This window comes from Alligator mississippiensis, chromosome 7 (assembly GCF_030867095.1).
Source record: "Alligator mississippiensis isolate rAllMis1 chromosome 7, rAllMis1, whole genome shotgun sequence".
Lineage (NCBI taxonomy): Eukaryota > Metazoa > Chordata > Crocodylia > Alligatoridae > Alligator > Alligator mississippiensis.
In genome coordinates, this window is record NC_081830.1 from 87,154,138 (window position 1) to 87,178,358 (window position 24,221).

General features: G+C 49.4%; 1 protein-coding gene across 5 annotated transcripts in view; it reads left to right on the forward strand.

Moving 5' to 3' along the window:
• Positions 1-24,221, forward strand: part of TP63 (tumor protein p63) — a 97,597-nt gene that overhangs the window by 30,312 nt on the left and 43,064 nt on the right. For all 5 annotated transcript variants that reach the window (XM_014607118.3, XM_014607122.3, XM_059731265.1 and 2 more), the window contains one exon: positions 10,022-10,276. In XM_014607118.3, the coding sequence (XP_014462604.1) occupies positions 10,022-10,276 (255 nt within the window). The remainder of the gene's footprint in view (positions 1-10,021; positions 10,277-24,221) is intronic.

Sequence of the window (24,221 nt, forward strand, 5' to 3'; positions counted from 1 at the left end):
CAATTGGAGCATGTTCAGCTCTCGCGCATGGGTTGAGGCCGTTGCAAGCGCCGGGATGCATTCTGGGTTTCAAATTCCCCTCGGGTTTTGGAAAGCGATGGGAGGGAGGTGGTTTTCATTGAAGGTGGCCAAGGTGAGGGCATGGGAGGGTATGCCTGCAAGGGACCTGCAGCATTTTGCAGTGGGATGGGACCCATTTGCACATGCGTTGCGTCTTCAACGTTTTCCTTAGCTTTCTTCCAGGAATAAATCCGAGGGGCTCTGATCATCTCTGGGAGGAGAGGAGCTGCAGGCTGGGTTGCACGGGCATATTGTCCCTGTGCAAATATATTGTCCCTGTGCAAATATATTGTCCCGGTGTCCAGGAACCGAGTGAGCATCTATGGCTGTGTGGTGGGATAACCCTATTAACTCCGCCAGGCCGGGGTGTCATGCTTCAGGGAGTCTTGTGAGCTGAATGCAATAGCTGGAGGGATTTCGTGCCTGCTTCTTGCTGTGTGTTGCTTTACAGCTCCGTATCGGAGGGAGCTCACCACCAAGTCGCTTGTATTTAATGAATGAGCCGGGCTACGAGTCTTGTGAAGCTAAAAATGTGGCACACACCAAAAAAAAAGGCAATGTTTTAAAAATGCCTAGTTGCTTTTGAGTGCCAAGGGCTAAGTAACTGCCCTCTGCAACTTGGATGTGTGCATGGGGATTTGCGGGGGGCAGCTCGAATGGTGAATGGAGGCTGAGAGCCTGTGACCCCGATTTTTCCCCCATTATCACACGGGGTTTGCATTTTAAGCCGGGTAGGTAAACAGCTGGGTTGGTTTCATCAGCCTTCCTGCGAATATAAATAAATGGGTGCGTTTCTCTCTCTTTTTTTTGTTTTCTTCCTTTGATGTAATGTGGATAGATAGGCCAGATCTTCCAAAAGAGGAGGCTTCTTGGGAAACGCACTGGTTAGACGTGTTCCTGAAGCATTATTCATTTCCACTGGCGTGATAAACCCGAAATCACAAGCCGGAAACAACTTCTAAAAAAAAAATAGCAGGAAGGGGAAGATGGTTGAGATTAACGTGAGAAATCTGCTGAGTGCATTAAGCCTTCGCCTTCACCTGAAATGTTTAAAGAGACACGGGGATAAACAAAGTGCAGGTTGAAGCCAATGCACATGCGGTGATGGCTCGCGGTAAACTATTGTGGCATATTTTCCCCTGCACAGCTCGGGTAATTGCATGCAGCGGTGGCGATGAAAAGGGCAGATGGGGTAATTGGCCCCTTAGGACCCGCTTGGGCTGGACTTGCGTGGTTGCAGCTGCCTTCATGCCGTTCGGTCTCCATGTCAACACAAAATCTTCTCTTGCATCGCCAACTCTTAGGTGCTATTTGTATGGCTTTTAATCTGGGGTAATAATATCCATATTTCTCTTCATAGGCAAAAACTTGAGAGTGTATATGCACGTCTAGCAGCGTGACTTTATACTCGGTGACCTCTTGTAGTGGCCCGGGGTAGACTGCAGACACTAGAAATAAATATGTATTTATAACGACACCATTGGAGACTTAGAAAAGACCCTAGAAACTATGAAAAGAAAGTAAAAAGTTGAGCTGGTTTTAAGTTTTGTCAGCGGTCTGTCAAACTTGGGTCTGAATCTGGTCTGGGAGGCCCTGCGTACACTTGGGAGAGGTTAGCTATGGTTGACTTGAGAAGTTTAGCTATGGCCGACTGTCAGGAGTTTGCCTGACGGACGAAGACCCCAAATTTCACGTGATCGCTGGAAACACGTTCACAATACAGGACAGTTGGACGTGAGGACTAGATGGTGTCCAGCTGCTGTCTTGGAGGAGCCATTTGGAAATGTGGTTTGCAAACCCAGGTCTTAAGACCGAGGTGCAAGGCTAGCCATGGTGCGAAGCTGTGCCAGTGGCAGTTAGCATTTGATCAGGTAAAGGTCCCATTTTTTGCAATTGGTAGATGATTGATGTTCAACGGTGGGCATCTCTTGCCACTGTTGGCCTTGAAACCTTCTGGGCCCATGGGGTTGTTGGAGCCATGCCATTTGAAGCCCCTGGTCCAAATCTTTGGGGTCCTTGTATGCTGCCTATAGTGTATGTTATCGGTGAACAGCCTGGATAACCCATTTTGGCTGGTGAATGGAGGGTCCTCTGCGTGTTTAATCGACAGACCTTCATGTTGAAACGGGAACTGGTTTTTTTTCTTGGGCATGGATGCGTAATTTTAAGTTGACACACTGCGCGTTGTCCTTGCAGCGTGATTTAAAGAAGTCATCCAAGCATTGCTTGTGACTTTGCAGGTTGTCTGCAGATTTCTGCCTAAAATATTGGGGAACTGGAAATTCCCGAGAAAAATGGACCTATATCTATATCTCTTTAATTTATGCCAAGGGACTCTGTTAAATAAAAGCAGAAGGGAATCATGATATCAACCATCATGGATGGGTTTGAACTGCTTGCAGCTCCCCGTGCCTGCTACTTGACCACATTCTTCCATTGTCCCCATGCCTTTTGGCCACATCTTTTGTGGCTTTAATGTCTGCTGCCTTTCATTATGGATGAGACACGCAGGCATCCTGGCAGGCCTGACTAATACTGTCCTCACCACAATAAAATGCTCAGTGTCTAAATGATGGATTATCATTTATGGCAGCCCTCTCCTTGAAAGAGCGGGCGAAATTGGGCAATTTTCCTCGTCCCTTGTATTTTTCCACTCCGGTTCTCCTCTTCCTTGTTTGTTGAAAGCCATTAATCCATTCATCTTCCTTTTGAATAAATGTTGTGGAATATAATTTTTGAAAATCTGAATCAAATCACTCCCCTGAGTTTTTTACTTTTTTTCTAGCAGCTCTCTCTGCTCATATAAGTTTTGCAAACCAGATATAAAGCCCCATTGCTAAAAATTAGCCTTGCTCTATTCTTGAAGGCTTTGCATTAGCTTGCACTTGCATGTAGATCTGGGGTGGTGGAGGGATTGTTTTTCCCTTTAACTGAATCCCGGTGTCTCTTCAAATATCTATTTCGTGACGTCGTGCTGTCCAGCTGGTAATGCGAGAGCTTTGGAAGCTGCTGGCCTGCATTTTTAGTGCGCCTACCTTGTCTGAAATCTGCTGTTTCTGGGGTTATTAATTGACCTGTTTTAAAATTTTGGAATTTGATGCCTCTGAAGATTCGCTCTCAAAGTACTTTTTTTGGTTTTGGTACGGTGTGCAATAGGAGCAAACCTAGATAGTTTTATTTTAAGCCCTTTTTGTATCTTTTTTTATATATATATATATATATATATATATATAATATGAAAAAAGATACAAATCAGGTGGGAATCTGTTATCTAGATAAGATGCAGGAGTCTGGCTACCGTAGAGAGATCTGGGGTCTACAGCTGACTGCTTTTTATATCTACATATATATAATTTTTAAGAAAGTTGCTTCTCTCTTGGCTGTCAGAATGAAGGGCAAGTCAGGGGGAAAAATGCATCGTTTTCAAATGCAAGTGTCCTAAATGTTGAAAAGTAACTAAACTAGTTTGGGTACCCAAATGCAGGACCCCTTACCAAGACCTGAGTTTTACAGGCAAAATTCTCAGTATCTTCTGGCCTGGAAAATCCCTTTAACCACACCAAAAGCAACTCTTTTAAGTGATCTGATTTTGTATAGTGCCTTTTCATTACAAGGGCATGGTTTGTTATTTGAAACTCTCCTCAAATGCTTCATTATTAGTGATGAGTATAGCAAGCAGATCTAATCTGGAGTGGGGTCTGGTGTCTACCCCCGGTGAGTAAAATGGAGTATGTTTAATAGTCCTGGCTGGAGGTGAGCTCCTTTCTGGGAACCTGAGGCAGGTGGTAAGAGAGAGAAATTGCAAGCATTTCTCCCTTGGGCTGTGCTGCTTTTCGATGCTCCCCGCTGCTGCCTGTGTGGCTGAAAAACACATTTGCAAGGCTCATCTGAGCAAGCGTTGGCCCTGGCGCGGAGCCGTGCTCAGAACGAAAGCAATTGAAATCTCAGAGAGCTGTGATCTTGCGTGTGGGGCACAACCCTGTCATTTTGGGAAATCAGCCTGCTTTTTCAAGAACAGATTTGTTTTTCCCCACCTGAGGTCTCAGCCCTGCTGATATTGCTCCGTGTGCTTATTCGCACTCACTGGAAGTCCATCCAGCTCCTTGTATGAATAAAGTACAAGAAGTGCTGCGTATTTGTAGGATCGAGACCTGCAGGTTGTTCCTTTTGGGTTGATCTCGAGGGTTGGTAGGAGTTTGGAAATGTCCGTGACCGTCCTGGAAGTTCGTATGACATGCACATGGTGGGGAAACATCCTTAAGACGTGCGTGCGCAGATGGAGCGTGCTCTCCTTACGTCTACTAAGAGCTGTAAAGCAGGCGCGCTCTCTCTCTCCCGTTGCCTTTCAAAATAATACGTATGTGCAATTTGCTCCTTTTAGGAAATCAAGTCCCTTTTCCTATGGCCAGTCTCCAAGTCCCGAGCAGCAGCTATTGAGCAGCAAGAGAGATATGATGCAGCATCTTCTCACATCCCATGTATGTTCATAGATAGCATAGATGATTAGTTAGTTGGCAGGTGACCCCAGGGTTTGGAGTTCCCTCTAAATGAATGGGATATTTAAAGAAAAAGCTTTTACGTCGTACTTCAAGACCCCAGCTGAGGTGCACGTTGCATGATGCTGGCCACTGTACGGACCCAAGGGACCATTTCTATCCCAAATAAATAGTTTCCGTAGATAAGGGAACTGGGGCTCTGCAGTACTGAGGGCACATCTACCCCACAACCCCAGTGTGCCCCAACAGGGATGCTTCTGGTCTTGCCCCAGCCAGTGCCTCCCTTCGCCCAGCTCCAAACCTGGAAATCACAGAAAACGAGGGTTGACGGGACCTCAGGAGGTTGCATCTAATCCAACCCCCTGCTCCAAGCAGGACGAGCCCCAATGTGCTGCCTAAAGGCGCTCTGGGGATAATAGGTTCTGGGTACAATCAAGACCATCTCCAGTGGGCTTGTGCGTGCCCAGTTGGGATGTCTCTGGAGTGAGTTTGCATCTCGGGATTTGGCGATTTGGGATGCGACCCAGGCACACCCCATGGGATTTGATTCTCCGAGGTTGCCTGCAATACTAGGACGCCGAACTTAATGACCCCACGGTCCCTTCGGGTCCTGTGTTCGCGTGAACCCCGTCTCGCTGGAAGCCCTCAGGGTTTGAACCCAGGGCTCCTGTGCTCTTGCTTCACACCATGGCCACGTTCCTGGCTCGGCAAACTTGCTTTGGAGTTTGCTGTGTTTGCTGAGCCATCATGAGCTGTCTTTACTCGAACAGCCTTACTCACCCTCTTATCTGCTCGTTACCATAATTGAGTGCCTCAGTCTTTGCTCTAGCTATGCTCCCAGCGGTGGGAGAGGAAAGGTGGGAAGGGAGGGCATCTTCCCTTGCCAGTCCCTCCTTGCGGAAATCACTCGGTTCCCCATTTCTACCTGGGAAGCCCATGGCTATGCAGGGATTTGAATCCAGGCTAATGTCCTAAACACCGGGTTAGGGTTTGGGTTCCTCTCCTACACCTATTGTGGGCCCTCGTTCCTCCCTGGGCACCATCCACCGATGCAGAAGAAGGTCTGGCTGATGGTGAAGCCCTTCTGTGTTGCTTGGTATGAAGATGTTGGTGAGAGAGGAGACCAGCGACCCTAAGCACATGGCATTGGGCTCTTCCATCTTAACGTTGTGGTTATCCTCTCGACAGGGCCTTTTGCATCCTAATGCCTTTTGTAGTAAACCGCTCCAGTAGCAAATATATTCTCTACAGTAGTGATTCTCAACCGGGCTGCTCTGATTTTTGCCAAGCTTGCCGGCGTGCAAACACGATGCACGTGACAAGCCCAGTGATTTCAAGTAGGAATCCCTGGTGTCAAAAATAAGCTGCTCTGTTCATGGTCTGCCTGAGTTCTTTGCCGTGGAAGAACTGCTCTAGTATTTTTCTGCAGTCAAAAACATGTGAAAATGTAAGAGCTGATATTCTCCAAGGGGATCTTATCTATCATGGGCTGCCTTGAGTTTTAAAAGGCTGAGATCCGCGGCTTTGCGGTGTTGGGTTGACCTGCCGTCAGTCGCAGTTGGCTAACTGGTGGTCAACTGGTGTCTTTATTAACCATGTTAACAGAAGAACATTTTCTATAAGTCAGTACGTTGTCCCAACCACCCAAAACCTCACGTCTGGGGCTCTTAAAAATAACCACATTGAAATCCTGCTTGGAGCTAGCACGCTGGGGATAGCTAACGAGAGTCCAAGCGTTTTTATTGCAGCTTGGAAAAAGGTCCATGGACGAAGGTCCAGTGCAGACGCTGTTCAGAGCTGAAGCCTGCTTCCTCCTAGTCCTGGGGTCACTAGCCTTGATCGCCTTGCCTTGATTTAGGACTGAGTGTGTAGTTAAAATAAAACGTGTTGCAATGCACTCTTTCCTCCCAGAAATGCTGGTTGCAATGGAAATAGGTTTTCGGATGGGTACCGAGACCAAACTGAGAAGCAAGCGTTTCTCTCGGCCAGTCCTGTCGCTAACTCCAGGTATCAATTTACCTTTCTGCCGCACTTCTGGAGCCAATTCATGTGCAAAAATAATGGGAGCGGTCGGTGCTTTGGCTTGCCCTCTGGTGGCAATACCTTTTGCAGGACTGTTTAGGACGGGGATTGCTTTGCAGCGCAGGAGGTCGCTGGGTGCAGCTGCGATTGGAGACGTGGGCAAAACGAAGTGATGCAACTTTTAAAAAATGTAATAGCTTCCTTTTATTTTTATCGTGCAGTGTTGCTAACCAAAGCAACAGCACTGGACGTGAGAACCTGGAACAAATGCTAAAAAGCAAGTGTGGGGTATTTTGCTCAAAGGATGTGCACCAGTGAACAGAATAGGTGGCCAAGAGTACTCTTTTTGATGGACTTTTAGCTCAGATACCATGTTCTGGAGGTGTTTGAATAGAAAGCCAGGTATTCAAGACCACCCAAGACACTGCGGCCTGATGTAACAGGCTTGACCAAATAGCCTCTTTCCTTCTTAACTAGCATTTTTTTGTTTTGTGTGTGTGCTGATGAGAGGAATAGGCCCATCGGTCAGTGTTGTGACAAGCGGCTAGTTTTGCTAACACTTGGAAAGGGGAAGACGCATGCAAATGTTGCTTTGGGGCTTCTCGAGGCAGGGGTCTTAGGCCCCGGTGTGTCGAAGGGCTACTGTCACAGCTGTGAAAAAGCTGGCTTTTAAGGTATCCCGTGCACCAAATCCCCCTCTTTTTTTGCAAGGGGTGGATTGCAGGCTTGCACAAAACGTCTTCCATCTCTTTGTTCTTTTAAGGGCATGATGTCTCTCCAGCTCCTTCCTGTCCGGGGAGGCATTTTACGACCAGCCGAGCTGATGCTGAGCTGAATTCCAGCGTGCTCCTTCGGACCGGCCGGCTGCTGCTTTAATTGTCCTGTTGTCAGGAGGCATGTGCCTCTGAAAGACTTATCTGATTTTTACCAGAGGCCTTGGGAGCCTCTAGGATACTGACCCCTGCACTCAAACAGCTTCGCCCCCCGAGGCCTGGCTTCCAAGGGGGATACCTGAGAGGTTTAGTGCAGCCGGGTGTGTGCCGGGAGCCGCCTTTTCTTCCATGTCACCTGGCCTCTAGAGCACCTGTCCGAGGGGGCAGGAAGGGTGAGAAGGGGTGGGCGGCTTGCAGGAGGTGGAGGGGGAAAGCAGGGGCGCCGAACAGCTGCGTGTGTCAGCGCGAGGATAAGTGCGAGGAGATTAATAGTTATTTAAAGAGCAAATGGGGACATGGCATTCGGCTCAGGAATGCGACGATATAAATGCACTGGAATGGGTGTTCTGCCGCTAACATTTAGACAGATGTCCCCTGGACCGAGGGGAATGACAGGGATTCGGCCGTTTCCCTCAAGCCGCTCTTGCCTTGCAGGAGGACGGAGATTTCTGCTGCAATGAACGGTCTGGCAGGGTTTCCCGTTGGCCCTGGGGAGTCGCCGTCTCCGTTCGGGTGCCTCACCCCCGAGAACCTGTTCAGCAGCCTGACGTTATTCTGAGCAGCGCTGTAGGCGAAGCCGGCGCTCCTCGTCTTCCCGTTCCCATCTGCGGGGCTGCTCCTTTCTGCATCCTTGCAGCCTCTCCTGCTGCCCTCCAGGAGAGGGGTGCATCCCTTTCTTAGGGAAGAGCACGTCCCTAAATGCTGATGAGAAGAGCTGCGGGGATGCGTTCGGTAGCCATGTTGGTCCGAGACTAAAAGCAATGCAAAAAATCGAGAACTGTTGGTTCAGAGATGATCCCTTGTATTAGACCAACTCCACTCCAAAATTAAATTATTATTATGTTAGGTAAGAAGAGCTGGGATTATCACAGGAGCCTGCAGCAGATTAGGGGTCCAACTCCTGCTGAAATCCATGTAGTTTAAGGGGAAACTGAGGCAGGGAGGGAAAAGCAGCCCAGGGCAAGGAAGGGCATCCTTGGTTCATCCAAGATTAGAAGGCAAGGCATCACTGAGTTGCAGCCCAAAGTAATAAGCTAAGCAAGAAGAGTGGTGGCAGGTTTTGCCACGAAGCACTTGCATGTGGAAGCAGCAATGCAGAAGGGCTAAGTGACTTGCCCAGGGGTATCAGCAGGTCGCTAGCAAAGCCACGGCGTAGGGCTCGAAAGAGCTCCATTATAACCCAGTGTCTTGTCCACTGTGCTGTGCTGACTCGGGTGCTATGTGCTCAAGACAGCCTAGCAAGAGTGTTTGAAATGAACCCAAAAGCTAACGAGCGGCAGCTCGTTCTTCTTTCCTGGGAACACCGTCCTAAGCAATGCCAGCTGGGAGCTTGAGAAGACCCTGCTCCCCAAAGCATCCGCGATGCACAGCCCGTGGCGTGCTAGGTTGGGGTCTTGAACACTTATGCAATGCCTTATAGGATCTGCTGATCGTTTTAATTATACACCTTGCTATCTGGAACCAGCTGGTGTTTTGGTTTCAGGAGCTGTCCTTTTTGTGCACAGCATAGCCTTGGCAAGCTGTTCAGAATAAGGAGGCTTCCTGAAAGGGAAGGAGGTGGGAGCTCTGGTAGCCCATATGCAACGCAGGGGGTGGGTGGGGGTGAGATGCACCCTGCTTCCGCTCTCTGGGCCATTGAAACACAGGTGCTTGAAGGGAATGAGGAAACGCCTGGGCCTTGACTCTCCTCCGTGGGTACCGCTGCCTGCGTGCCCACCTTGGCTGTGTCCAGAGGTGCCTTTTGATTTTCTTTCTTTATTTTTTCCTGGACCCAGAGCTAGCAGCAGCTTCCTGTCTTTCATTACAGATGCAAACGAGATGGGCTTGTAAAGATAAGTGAACCGTGTAACCGTGCCCTGCCATGAGCCCGCCCTCCCTTGCTGGCGCTTCCTCCTCGCCACCACCTACTTTGCACAGGCTGCCTTTGCGTGCTGCTCGGGGCAGCGGGGCCTGCCTGGCGCACCTGCGATGTGCTAGGGGATGCACCCATGGGAGGGAAGCTTTCCACGTCGACCTGCGATGTGAAAACAGCCCTGATGCGTTTCTGCCGGGGCCCACGGGATTGATGAGATGGGGGATAATGTGATGCATTGTGTCACGACCGTTTGGTCACGTGTTGCAGACCCCTAATGGGGGACAGTGTCGTTCCTTGCTGAACTAGCTGAGGATCTGTGTGGGGGGGTACACGGTGTCCCTTCATTAGCCAGTGGAGGGTTGAGGGGTCTGTACAGGGTTATTGGTGGTGTGACTCCAACCTGCGGCACGGGGTTGTCGGTTCAGAGCTGACCCATGGTGCGTCATGACTTTGGTTCTCCCCCCGATTGTGTTCATCTGTAAAATGGGTTGAATGCTGCAAAGGGGAGAGGGGTTTCACTTGCTAGCAAATGTTAGTAAGGTTGTTCTCAAATCCTAAACTGAGAGGGCTGGCGGGAACGCCGAACTAGCGCCTGCATGAGCCTGACGAGCACTTCCGAGCACGTGCTAACGCAAATGCTTTGCTTCCCTCCGCAGCCGCAGTACACGAACCTGGGGCTCCTGAACAGCATGGACCAGCAGATTCAAAATGGCTCTTCCTCCACCAGCCCCTACAACACGGAGCACGCTCAGAACAGCGTCACGGCGCCCTCGCCTTACGCCCAGCCCAGCTCCACCTTCGACGCGCTCTCGCCTTCCCCTGCCATCCCCTCCAACACAGACTACCCAGGACCTCACAGCTTCGATGTATCATTTCAACAGTCCAGCACAGCCAAGTCGGCCACGTGGACGGTAAGGCGGCTGCAGGGGGGAGAATTAGGAAGCAGGTTGTCGGGCTGCTAGGAGATTGCAGGGACCCGTGGGCAATGCAATGCATCACGGAGGAGGAAATTATCTGGGTCACTTCTTGGTAGTGGTTTACAAAAAAACAACACGCCTTAAGTGTCTAAAATGCTTTTTCCCAAAATATGTCCCCTGGGTTATAATCATAGAGTTGTGGGGCTGGAAAGGACCTCCAGAGGTCCCTGCCTGAGGCAGGATCAGCCTCATGCAAACCATCCTAGACATCTAACCTCTTTACAAAACGACCATCAACCCCAACACAAGACATCAGCCCTGTGCAAACCCTCCCAGACACCTAACCTCTTTGTAAAACAACCATCAACCCCAACACAAGACATCAGCCCTGTGCAAACCCTCCCAGACACCTAACCTCTTTGTAAAACAACCATCAACCCCGACACAAGACATCAACCCTGTGCAAACCCTCCCAGACACCTAACCTCTTTGTAAAACGACCATCAACCCTAATGCAAGACATCAAACCTGAACCTGCGACAGGTGAACCAGGGGAACTACAGCAGACAACATCCTGCTTCTGTAAAGGTTGGTTAATATGCACTAAAGGGGTCTCAAAGGAAGGCAGCGCACCCTCCCCAGTTTCCACCAGTCTGACCTGGCCTCCAGTATGAGAGTCAAGAGTAACAGTGTGTATGGGTTGCCAGCTCTCATGTGGGAGCAAGACCAATTTGGCAGACCGCAGCAAAGTTTGCTTGGAAGCAAGAGCGAGCTCATCCTTCCAGCTCAGCTCCATCAAACCCCAGCAGGGTTCGGTCACATCTGGCTCATCGAGCGTGGCGTTGCAAAAGTGGTGACTTGCAAACGCTCGGGGTAGAGCCGTCCATCCACACTCGGCGCCCGTGCTTTTTTTCCTCCTTGTTCTGCATCCTTCTTGTGAGCCAGGGGTTGCTCTCCAGCCTCGCCGACACCTCTCATGGCTTCTGGCACGTTTTGTGGTTCGAGCTCATGCTCTTGCGGTCGTGATCATATGAGACTCTCTCTTTCATAAACTGGGGGGTCCTGAGCTGGGGTGTCAGAGGTGTTGGGGTTGGCCAGGTCCTGGTCGGGCTTTGTGGCCTCAAATAACTATAAGTTTGAGTTTTTAGCGCGTTACCTTTTATGCGAGAGAGGCCACGGTGCCACTTGGAGAGGAGCGCTGCATTTTGTTGGTGTCCAACAAGTTATCATGGAGAAGTAGCCTGGAAGGGACCTCCCAATCCACCCCCCTGCCTGAAGCAGGATAATCCCTATCTGGATCAAATTTATAATTACATTTTGAATCTATATTGTCTCTGTGGAAAGGAACCACATCCTTTACATGTATTCACTGCTCCAAGATGAGCTGTTGTGTCAATGGAGACATCCACGATCCTTTCCTGCCCTGTTTTCTTTTGCTCCAAACTTGGTTGTGAGGGTAGTTGATTTTTATTTATTTCTGACAAGGGTTAAAGACCTCGAGCATATTTTACCTCCTCTTAGACTCAAGCTAACTGGGTAGTTGTGGGTTTTCTGTTATGAAAAATATGCTTAAAAAAAAAAGCTTGGAGCTTTCCATGTATTTTTCTTTTTAATCCCAGCAGGAACCATCTTTTGAGTCCAGTTAAATGTTCCCTTGCAGTAGTAGCAATCAAAATTTATTCCAGCTGAGCATCTGAGTAAGCCTGCTGATATCAGTGGAGGGACTTGCAAACGTGAAGTTGTCCCTTGCAGACATGAAGTTCAGCTTGTGTTTAGGATTTTGTTTTGGTTTTTGTTTCGGGGTCAGATCTCACGATAGAGCTGGGCTTCTGCTGCCAGAAGCTGATACAGGTGTAGATGCAGCACCTGGAAGGACCGAATTGCACGGTGGAGGAAAGAGAGCTGCCGTTCGCAGCCCGACGGAGTGACGCCCTTTCTCCGCAGAGCGCCGGGACTCTGGGAGATGGGGAACTAGCTGCTCCCACGCTGCCCCTCCAGTGTTGCAATAGTGCCCTGGAGTGGACTGCGTTAGAGACAAAGAGGTAACTCCGGGTATGTCTGCATTGCACAATGCTGCCTGGAGATGTAAACCAGATTGGGAGCCAGAAGCCGTCTAGTTGTGATCGCTTCGGACTCCACCCAGGCTGGGCAGGGCTCCGCGCTGCTTTGGCTCAGCTGCTTCCTCTACCCCTGCAAGCTCGGTGTAGTGTAGACAACCCCCCGCGGCCTTTCTGCAGAGACTATCCATGGAGTTAATGCCACTTAGGTGTTTTGGGGTTTGTTTTTTTTCACTGTGGCTGCAGCACTTGGGCATCTCTTTCCATCTCCAGAGCTCTGCCCTGTTGCTCGTTAATCCACCAACTCGTTTCACATGGGTGTTTGAATAGGTAGCGCGTGTACATGGCTGCTTTACTACGGGGGTGGGTAGAGGAGGACCGGAGGCTTCCTTCGCTGCCCTTAGAAATAGGGAAATGTACCCAAGTGGTTGATGCAAGAGCAGGTGGTTGCTCCATACTTCTGTAATGCAAGTGCTTTTGGACTCCTTGTTAAATCACTCGCCCTTCCCCCTTTGCTTGATGTGACTTCTTGTGCTGTGATTAATGCCTGTCATCTCCTTTCTCTTTAATGACAGCTTGGGAACTTACCCGACTGGAAGAGTCTCTTGCGCTTACAATGACCTATTAAAAAAGTTTAATTACTGTATGGCCCCACCCTTATTAAGACTCTTAAGTCTCTCAAGTCCTGTTTCTGGCTTTCTCTTGTGGCTCCCCAGGGCAGCAGCCTTGGGAAAGGGAGCCAGGTCACTGTGTCCTGCTCACCCCCAGTTTGGGAGCAGGTGAGCCTCCTTGTCCTGCTGGGATCGGGGATGTCGATTGACGTCAGGGCATCAAGGAGCCGTTCTCATCGGGTCTTGACTCACTAGATTAGCTCCCAGGAGTGACGGGTGTGGGTTTGACAGCTATTTTATGACTCCTCCTTCCAGGAGGGGAAGAAGCTGCTTGGAAGGGTGAGGTGTAGAAAAGCAAGGTGTCAAAGGGCTGACAGGTCACTGAGTCCATCTACCTGCCACTTGCAGAATGATGCCTTCCCACTTCAGCTGCAAGTAGGATGACTTGCCCAACTGCGGTTGGCTTTTCATTGGGATGTGCATGCTTTTGTGCCTTTTAGATGATGTTTTCTGTAACCAGCTTCCTCCTGAAGGCTGCTAGCCCGCGTCTTGGAAATGCGTGTCCGAGCCAGCTGTGGACCTTTCCCTGCTAGGATAGGAATTCATTTCCAGTCGCTGCTACAGCTGGGATGGAAATAGGGACAGAAATAAAGTTGCCTTCTCCCCAGTCTCTTACTAAGAGGATCGACCCAGGTGTGCTTCTTGCATGAAGGTCGACTTGAAATCTCACCGTGAGATGAAAACGGTGCTCCGTGTGTCTAGAAAAGCGGCTCCCACTTGGTTCATCTTGCTAATTTTTTTTCTTCCCCTCTCTGAAATCTTTCCTACCTTTAAGTAATTCCAGAAAAAAAACATGCTGTCTAATCAAGCGAGCTGCTCACTTGTATTCAGCATCGGGATAATGAAGGGTGACAAATTGAGAGCAGATTGTAGAGGACTCGTGTGACTCTTGTTGCATTTGTTTTAATTGCTTGAGGACACAAGTTAAACGAGTAACCTAACTATACAGATTTTAAGGGGGGGATTTCATTGGGTTTTCCTGAGGAAGGGAAGTAATTCTCTGCTATGGAGAGCAAGTTGGCACTCGTGGGAAAGCAAAAAGTCTAGAGAAAGGAAACTCAAGGAGCACACGGTGTCAGGGTTGACTGTGTCATGGGAAGATGAGGGTGTATCATTAAGTATGTGTGAGAGCCCTTCCAATTAAGGTGAAGCTGTAATCGGCTGCAAATGATGTGTCATTTATTGTGGGATATGTGCGCTCGGTGAATTCCCAGGTAGCTGCATCGCCTCCCACTTCTGAAGAAAAGGCGACGTTTCAGAGGCGCTGCGCCTAAGACTTGATTTCTGCACAAAGAAGAACCGTGCGCTGCTGTCCCACCCACTTGGACAAAGCGCCCAGACCTTCCCCGCGGAGGATTTGGCAATTGCCTGTCACTAGCAGAACCAGTTGCCTTGCAGAGTAGACCGATTGCATCGGAAAATCAAAAATTAAAGCAACGAGCGGAGGTGAATTCGAGTTAACAGCGTTGCCGAAGCTCGGGCTCTTACAAATGACTCATCGAGTCACAAGATGGTTTGTGATGAGGTGTGTGGGGGTTATCTCTCTTTTCACTCCCCATAAAAAATAGCTGAAATGTAAATGCAATCCCTTTAATGTCCCAAGCTGCAGGAGTCAAGGAAACCATCCAGTGTTATGGGGTTTTCAGAGTATTGCAAATGCTGGCAGCACTAATGCTTTATCCTCTTACCCTCTAGTAGGCTGGGTTTGGTCCTTGCAAGGTTGTGTTATAAAACTGGGTGAACATGGAGCCTAGGTTTCCAATAGGACTGTAGACTACTGCTACGTGCAAGACTACTTTCCGATATATTAATTAAATGTGCAGCAAGTCTGCTAATCATCTGCATAGCTCCGTCCCTTGCTAATACACTCAGGGATTTGACCGCTGCTCGTACAAATTGATAAGAGAAATTTCAAGGAGCAAGGAGTTCAAATTGCAGCAAGGGAAGTTTAGGTTGGATATGAGAAGGGTAGTAAAACATTGGAAAAGGCTCCCCAGAGAGGTGGGAGAGTCTCCATCCTTGGAGGTTTTGAAGACCCAGGTAGACAAAGCCTTGTCTGGGATGATGTAGTTGGGCTGGTCCTGCTTGGAGCAGTGGGTTGCACTAGATGTGACCTCCTGAGCTCCCTTCCACCCTCATTTTCCACGATTTGGGCAAAAGCAATTATTTGCAGACATTGCTAAGCTATTCCAAAGAAGGCAGGGCAGATTTGAGCCTTACAGATTAGCTACATAAGATAGATATGGATATGGGTAGATGGACATCTATATATCTATATCTAGATATCGATATACAGATATAGACTAGATGAGATGAGAGCACAAGCTTTCTTGAACTCAGGTTCACTTCATCATGCTATCCGTGAAGTTAGAGACGTGCCTAATCTTACTTCTGCCCCCACTGTGTGTACAAGTCGTCTTAATTACGTGATTGCGTAGCACTTATTTCAAGTCGGAGTGTAGCAGTTCTTCATTACATCCCCTCACGTGCATGCCATGCTGCAGTTGTAGAGGGGCATCCTCTTGTATTTGTTGCTGCACGGCGTCCGGTGTTGTGCCTCTGGGGTTGGGAGAGAGCAGAGAGATCAGCAGGGGCTCTGGTCAGGCCTAGGAGCAGCATTAAAGGTGCAATCTTAAGGGATATGTCTTGACCATTTGTGCTCCAGCAGTGCTAACTTAGCCATTTAATAACATAAGTGTGCCTTGGGACTAGGACATCATGACCCAGGGGATCCCCTTCCAGTCCTCGTCTTGGCTCTTTGGATCTTCTTAGATTTTTAGAGGGGGAAAGAGGGGAGAAAAAGGAGGTCTTGCCAAGGATTTTGACTTTCTTGTAAAGAACTTATTAGCACCGGAGCATGCTGGGCTGGTGCATGGACAGCAGTGGTTTGCCCTGCTCTGTGCACTATGGAAGATCACTTGTAGCAGAGACTGTCCATGGCTTTCTAGTTCCTTGGTTTCATAGTTTAATCGGTGCTAGGGGCTGGAAGGGACCTTACAGATCATCAGGTGCTCACAATGTGAGTTTTCTTCCTGCTCACATTGGATGTGGTGCTCTCTCACTCTTCTTTCCACCTCCTTGGAGATGGTCACCAGGCCTAGACTAGTAGTCAACCCAGCTACATGGGTACTAAGGGCTTGTGTAACCTTTTGCCTAGGTCTTTCCTTAGGGAAGGGAAAGTTGGATTAAATTAAAATGCAGACAAAAGGGAAGGTGCTTTGCATAAGGCTTGGGTCTCTGGAGACCTTTTGCTACCTGCCGTCAAACATAGGCATTTCCAGCGTGCGGCCAACCTGAGCAAAATCCGAACGGGAGTCGAGAGAGAATCGGCTTCAAATGCAGCAATAACTCCTGCCTAAAGAGATGCCGTCAGCCATGCTTCAGATTGGAAATGCTTCTTCTGAAGTCTCCTTAAATTTGTTTCCAGAGGGGCTTTGCCAGCTCAGAGCCCAGCAGCAAGGCCGTAGGATTTCTGATGCACCCACGGTTTGTCCCAAGTCGTCTGCCTAGAAAGACGGGGAGCTTGGCTTGTGAGCTTCCGCAGGAGTTTCCTTTTTTGGAGTTCAAGAAACATATTTGTGTGTTAGCTCACCTGGTGAGACCCAGTTCCCCTGTAAGAACCAGTTGAGGAGGGGCCTGCCGGTCTATGTTGGTGTTTGCATCTTTCTCCCAAGGGATGTGAACTCATCAGATACTTGGTCGGCGCCACGTTTCCGAGGACACTTTGCTTTTGTCCGTGGCGTCTTTTTGCACGTGGTTGTTCACGAAGGCTAACGGTGTCCTGCATTACTCTGGCTTCGGGAATTTGCTTGAGAGTGGTGGTTGCTGTTTCCGACTCTCTTCGTGACACCTCTCTTTTTAAATGCTCTCGGGGCAGTGCGGTCTCCCCAAGTGCTCTTCAGACAGCTGCCATCGGTTCCTGTAACGCCGATCATTTGATCTGCTGCTGTTGAGTATTTATGTTGCACGAGCATCTTGCACCGAGAGCGCCCTGCTGCATTCGAGGGCTGTCCAGGCATTAATAAGCAGCAGTCCCTGCCCCATGCAGCTTGCCGTTGGGTCGGCAAGGACCAGGATAAGACGACGGAGGAAGTAACTTAGCCTTGAATCATCCAGGGGGTTGGTGTCAGACTTGGGGAAGCACACACGGGGTGCCACGAATGCCGTGTCCTGGATCACCTGCTCCGGTGAGACATTCGACTTATTTGTTCTGCACCAAGCACATTTTTGCACCCTGAACCATACCAGGACCAACCTCGGTTTTGTTCTTTATCTTGCAATCTGCTGCTGGTGGCTGGATCCCAGTGCTTGCCTAGGTCAGTACTGGTTTTCCCGGGTGACCCTTGGTGCTTTGCTGAGATATGCAGCATCCCAGGGAAGCAAATAACAGAGAGGGCTGAGGTCAGCAAGCGGGGAAAGGTGTTATTGGGAGGGGCACACTTTCCATGGAAGAAAGCTGCCCCATTTGGTTGAAAAGCAACTCTCTGCTTTACCCTGCTTTATCCATCTCAGAGTCTTGCTTTGAAAAAGGAAAAGGGGTGCAGGAAAAAGAAAGAGGGAGCAACTTTGATTCTTAATGAGAAGATATAGATATATATTGTTTTGTCCAGGGCAGAAAGAAAAAGTGTTAATTAAACATAGTTGTCACCTATGCAACCCAAAAAACCCCCCACCTTCTTTCATGAGAAAGGAATAAAGAGACTCCTAAGCCTGGATTAGAAATCATTCAGGATAAGAAATAAAAATAAAAAAATCACCGTGTGAAAAAGGAAAAAATCACACACCAAACATGCCATTGTGCCTCCAGCAGTATTACCAAAGGAATTAACTTTACAAGGAGCAGCCATGACCTGGAAAGAGGCCATCTTTCACATAGAAACCGTGCGAGGTTTGTGGTTTCTAGGTGCTCGGTGTGGTAAGGAGGAGGCTTTTGGCTAGCTGGACTTTGGTGGGCGTCTTATTAAGTGATGGCAACAGGCTAAAATGGTGACACCCCCCCGCCCCCTCTTGTCTTGCGTGGTTGGTTTGCTTTTTGTTGGCACGTATAAAAAGAAGGCATGGGACATCCACAGCCCTTTAAATCCCCAAAGCACTGGAGAAACATTACTTAACTAATCCTCGCAACACCCCTGCCTGGGAGGTAAATCGGCAAAATAATCCCCATTTCAGAGATGGGGAAACTGAGATGCTAAGAAAATCCCCATATCAGTGATGGGGAAACTGAGATGCAAAGAACCAGATTTTCTGAAATGATCATTTTTTTGCACGTGTGTGCGCACATGTGTATGGCCAGCCCCAAGACTGGGTCCTGATTTGATGATCAAAACCAATCGTCGTTCTCTGCTCGTGCGATTTGGAGATCTGAGGTCCATGCGCTCCTGAACGGGAGACCCCATGCATCCCAGGTGACATCCCAAATAGTTGGCCAGGGAGGATGACCTGTAGATCGCACTCATAATGGGTTTCACGGGGCATCGGTCCAGGTCCCAAATTCACACTCGAGCGCCTTGTTGACCAGGGAGCCTTTCTTCTCTCTTGAAACTTTACTGGCCCTTCTTGCTTCTAGGCATGTATACAATAGTGAACACTTCCCCCTATATAAGTGGTAAGTTGGTGGGAGGTGGCGGCTATAATTTAACCAGTAACACTTAAAGTAGGTGCAAAGAGGACTGCTCTCAGTGGGGGCAGATGGCAGAAGGAGCAGTGGGCTCAAACTGCAGCAAGGAAAGTTGAGGTTGGATATTAGGAAAAACTTTCTCACGAGGAGGGTGGTGAAGCACTGGAACAGGTTACCTAGAGAAGTGGTGCAGTCTCCATCCTTGGAGGTTTTGAAGACCTGACTAGACAAAGCCTTGGCTGGGATGATGTAGTTGGGGCTGGTCCTGCTTGGAGCAGGGGTTGGACTAGATGTGACTTCCTGTGGTCCCTTCAACCCTCATTTTCTATGAAAAGCTTTAATGATCAAAATGTTCGGCCAGTTGTGTTAATGCATCCCTTCCCTTAATTTCAAGGAGCATGATGGCTTAAAAAAAAGCATTGCATCCCTGCCACGGTCTGTGAACCATCCGTGGGGAGGTGTCGGGAGAACGTTTCTCCCTCTTAGTCCAGTGGAAATGTTATGCACCTGGCTACCTTGTTCTCCTTGCTGCAGAAAGGACCGCCGCTCCGCTCGGCACACCAGCAGGTGCACGACTCGGAGAGGGGTGTGATTTTTTTTTTGCAGGACTGAGTTTAAGGCGTATGACGTTTTTCGCTGCTCAGGAGAATACCAGGCTGAGCCGGGGGTGGCTGGGACCTTGTTCTGCTCAAAATCAGGCGATGCCCCAGACACGGCAGGTTCCTGTAGAGGAAGAGAAGAGGCTCCCGTTGCACAGTAGTGTCCTTTTGTAAGACTTTAGGTATGTCAAGGTGGTAGGTGGTGTCCACATTTTCAATTAGCACAATCACCAGCCCGAAAGGGGCTTGCATAGAGGCCGGTGCGATGCGTGTGGTGCTGTCTCACCTTGCATTCGCGTGGTGATGGTTTTTCTTTTTTTTCTGTTGCTTTGCAAACCAGGACATCTTGAACAGAACGTCTCTCTCTTTGGTGTATATATATGTATGAATACATCAGACTGATCAACATGAGCAGGAATTAGAAACCTTGCTCTGGTTGATGCATCCTATAGCACGATCTTATTATGGATCGTAAAACATGCGCTTGGTACATCTTCTCTTGCAGGGGTTTTGACCAGGCCAAAAAAAATACCTTTTAGGTTCATTTTAAAATTCAAGGTACAAATGCAGGGGGGAAAAATGGGAAAAGAGGTTGTGTGGCTGGCACCTTGAGGCTGACTTGGCCTCACCTGATGTTGTAAGGAGAAGGCTTGAGTTGGGATGTCTTTGCCTTGTCTTGGTTCTGCCTGTCCTGACACCAGTTTCTCAGTTGAATGGGATCTTTCAAGCCCAAAAAGGAGATAGCATTCAATTCCTGTCCATCTTCAAGAACATTAAAAGGTTTCTCGAGTCTAGGGTGAGAAGGGTCGAGGTCTACTTGCTCCTGAGCTGCATGACATGGTTGTCCTCATCTCCCCGCCATCCCTGATGCACCAGTATTAGTTGTGTCCTGAATGAGGAAGGTTGGGGCAGGGGGTATGCAGAGCAGCTCTAAAGAAAACCCACTCAACCTCCATGCCCAACCTCATGAGGACTGATTAAATGGGGGATGGATGGAAGTTAGGGGTTGCCACGTCGCCTGACTGATCATTTAAGGTACAAGTGGTGAATCCTGATGCGCCAACATCTTGGTCCTTATGGCCAGTGGGTGAGAGAGGAGAAAGATGCCTTCCCTCTTTTCCTCCTGAGATGCTCTCCTGGTCCTGAATACTAAAAACCATGTTCACCACCCAGTTGGATGGTGACCTGTTCACAAGGAGCTTTGCTTCCCATCTCTGCTGCTGGCAGCGACTTGGGGTGATCTTTTGTAGTCAATCATATAACCCATCCTTGGAGTCCTTGTCGGGTGTCAGTGCAGGGACGGGTAGATGTGGTGCTAAAAATCATCCTTGCAGACACCTGCCTGTAAAGGAGCGGTGAACCCCAAAGTGCCATTGGGGGGGGGGAGGGGAAGTTGTAGTTAGTTGTCCAATGCTTTGCGCTTTGTACTTGTACAAGAGAAGATCATGGCATATTGCTGTATCCATTAGAGGCATTTGCCGTAAAACAGGGTTTCTTGAAAATAGAGTGTATGTTTTTTAAGTGAGAGTGGGAAACGGGCCCTTTTTTTGGTGTCTTGGCTGTCAAAAGCAGCTGCCTTCTGCAACAGAAATTGCATTTACTGCTTTTCTAGTCCTGTGAGCTCCGTGAAGGGGAGAAGAGGCTGAATTCAGCGTCTTCCGAGGTGTTTGCTATACTCCAGCCCATTACCGTGGTGCAAATGCAGCCGGGGAAGTGCAAGTTGGTCTGTGCTCATGGAGCTAGGTTTGCACGAGGCATCTTTCTTGTTGGCTCATGCTCGAAGGAGAGGAAAATCCCAGGGTCACACACAGCTTCTAGATGGTGTTTGCAGGGCAGGTCATTGAGGAAGAAAAAGTGCCAGCTAAGTGCGTTCCTGGATTCATTCAGAGCTCATTAGCTCGCAGTACACTGGTGCCATTTTTCACTATTTTTCAGAATAAAATTGGCAGGGGATTTCTATGAGAACTGTATCAGGATTCACAGTTGCTTAAAGGAGTTTTCTTTTGCATGGCATTCACCATATATCCTGGCCACGGTTTTTAATGGGGCTGCTGTGGGATTTTAACCCCCTGTGAGCTGGTGGCTTGGATTGGACACGGACTCGCGTGGTCCCCTCCAGTCCTGCATCCGGATGCACGTGGTCTACAACTGTCCCGAGCTACCACTGGTGCATCTTCCATTTCCCAGCCTGGCAGAGGCCGGTTGATGCCTCTCCTTGCCATGGGAAGGGCTGGCCAAGGCATAGATTAAGGCGTTGCCGTCGCCTCTGTCAGCTTTTTCCACCGGCTGTACCAACACGGTTCCACCTTGCGAGAGATTGTCTGCCCCTAAAGCATCGTTTGAGAGAAGCTGTCGTCTGACTCGCCACTGACTCACCTGCCGCGGCATGAGCTAATGTCTGACCTGTCCCAGTCGGTGCAAAATATGTCGGCACGCAGCTCTGCAATATAACAGGACTGCTTTATTGCCGGCCTGGCGTCGGTGGCCACGACGGTGAAAAAAAACCCGACGGCCACTGCCCCGCTTCGGTCACCTCGATCGAAGTTTAGCAGGACTCATCCTTGCACGTCTTGAAGAACCAGATAAGGTTTTCTTTTGCTTGCACAGCTGTAGTGATGTGAAGAGTTAATAGAAGAAAAAAATGAAATAACCTTTGAGTTTTGGCTGCAGGCGAAGTAGGTGAAATGATGTGTTTTGGAGATGAATGTTCCTGCAGAAGGCAAGATGCGGCTTGCCGGAGAACATCTGCAACCAATCTGTTCTGGAGGAGATGGGGCCAAGACTTGTTTGTATCTCGATACCTGTTCAAACATGTTGTCGCGCAGCAAAAAAATGTCTGAATACACATAGGAGGGGAGGCAGGGAGCGGGAGACATCACGCTCCGCGTTTACTCAAGAGCTTTGATTTCTTCATCAAGACCTCTGTGCCCGTTAATAATTTGATTAGCATTTTTCAGTGCAATGTGCAGAACCTGGTGTGGGTTTTTTTTTTATGCTCATCTAGGTACTGGAAAATGGATGGGGGGGTTTTGGATAAAAGCAAATGTCTTGCTAGTTAAGAGGAGCTCTGCACCAGTCGTACTGGGGAGACGACCTGGACTATAGGTGACGGGAGTCGGGATGTGCCTTTTATTAGAGAACTTGGCTGCTGACTTGCTGTATACCTGGGGCCAGGTCACCTAAGCGTTGCTACATGAGATCGTACTCAAATACACATTCCCATTTGTCCCCTAACCTTGTTCCTGTTAGGTCTGTAAGGAGTGAATATAGACCTCATGCTCAGGAACTGCCTTTGGAAAGGCTCATTTATCCATCTTTTCACAGCAACCTTGGGATTGCTGTAGCACGCAGTAGTTCTCCAAATTGGTAGCATCTGCGATGCACCTTTTCAAATACCACCCTCCTTATTTTGGAACAAAATAGGCCCATAAAACCTGCGTGCCAGGGTGTGCCTATTTCGCATGTGTAATTACTGTGATAGTGCATGTTGACCAAGAACCGGCAGAGATGTGTGCAATTATCGGACTTGAGGGCTAGTCCCGAATCGGAGCAGGATGGTTTGTGGGGTTTTTGGTCGCTGGCAGACTGCCCCGGTTGATGGTCTGAATGTGTCCGTGCAAAGCCCGGGGTCAGCTCTCTTCGGGCTGGAAGCTGAGATTTGATGTCGGGATGTGGAGGGGTGCAAGCTCGCGCTGCTGCTATCTGCAAAGACCCTAATGCCTGGAGCAGGATGGGCATATAGAGGCAGAGCCCTTGGTGTCTGTCGTGCTTTTGTTGCATGAGTAAACGTACCTGGCTGCGTGCATTAGCCAAGATCCTGGTGATATTTAGCCACTTACATTCGGCTCTGTTGGAAAAAAACCACAAAACCCCTCTCTCCTTTGGGCTCCAAGAAGGTTTGTTTTCTTGCAAGGCTTCTCCATGGGGATTGTCGGTGGGCAAGCCTTGCCCCTGCCGGTCACCCTGGGCTGGGAGAGGCTCTGGGTGCATTTCCCAGCACGCCTCTGCCTTGCAGTCCTGCTCCTCTTCCTCCTACACCCTGCTTCTGTAAAGCCCCCGTGGCCCTGCCGGGCTGTGCTGTTGCTCAAGGCGCTGTCTCTGGTGCAACCTCTTTGCACGGGGCTGCCAGAAGTGCGGGCCTTCCTGTTTGCTTTGGAGCCGCTCTCACGAAGACGAGCGCGGGGCGGCCGGGGCACGGGCCCCTGGGTGGCCCCCGCGGCTCACGGGACTTGCAGACTTGCTTCTCACCTTACTTTTGTCCCTCCCATCCTTGGGCTCCTCTGCCTGCTGCAGCCTCCGCCTTCCACCCCCCAAAGCCATCATTTAATTGCCCCCTTAAGCCTTGGCTGGCACCGTGAAATGGTGCTTTTTATTCCCCCCCACTTTTTTTTTTTTGCATGGGGCGTCCCATAAAAGCACCCTGCATAGCAGGCACATGGGGAAGCTGCTCCCAGGCAGCATGAGAGCACGTTTTTTTGGCTGCTTGAGTGGCAAAAGCCCTAGCTGCAGAAGTTGGACGGTCCAAGCAGAAAATGAGCTTATGCTGATTGAAGAGGTCAGGAGCAATTTTTTTGGCTAATTAAAGATGCAGGGATTTGGAGCACGCTGTCGGGGTGCCCCGGCAGAGAGCCTTGGAGGGGTGAATCTGACTGCAGAGTAAACGCGTTGCATCTAAATGAAAGGGTGATGGTTTCCATTTGGATCAGTGGATCTCAACCTTGATAGACTCGAGGCTCTCTTTTTTTTTTTTTGACTACAGAAAAGTCCTAGAGCAATTCTTCCATTGCACAGATCTCACCAGGGCAGGATGTCCTGACCCTCTGGATTCCCGTGTGCAATCTCCACGTGCATCTGGGGGGCCGTGGTTGCACACCAAAACATGCCGCAACACCCTTGAAGGGATCTCAAGGCACCCCAGGGTGTCACGAATCCCAGGTTGAGACTCGCTGGTCTAGATGGCTCTGCTGATGCTGGCCAGCTGCCACACTAGGACTT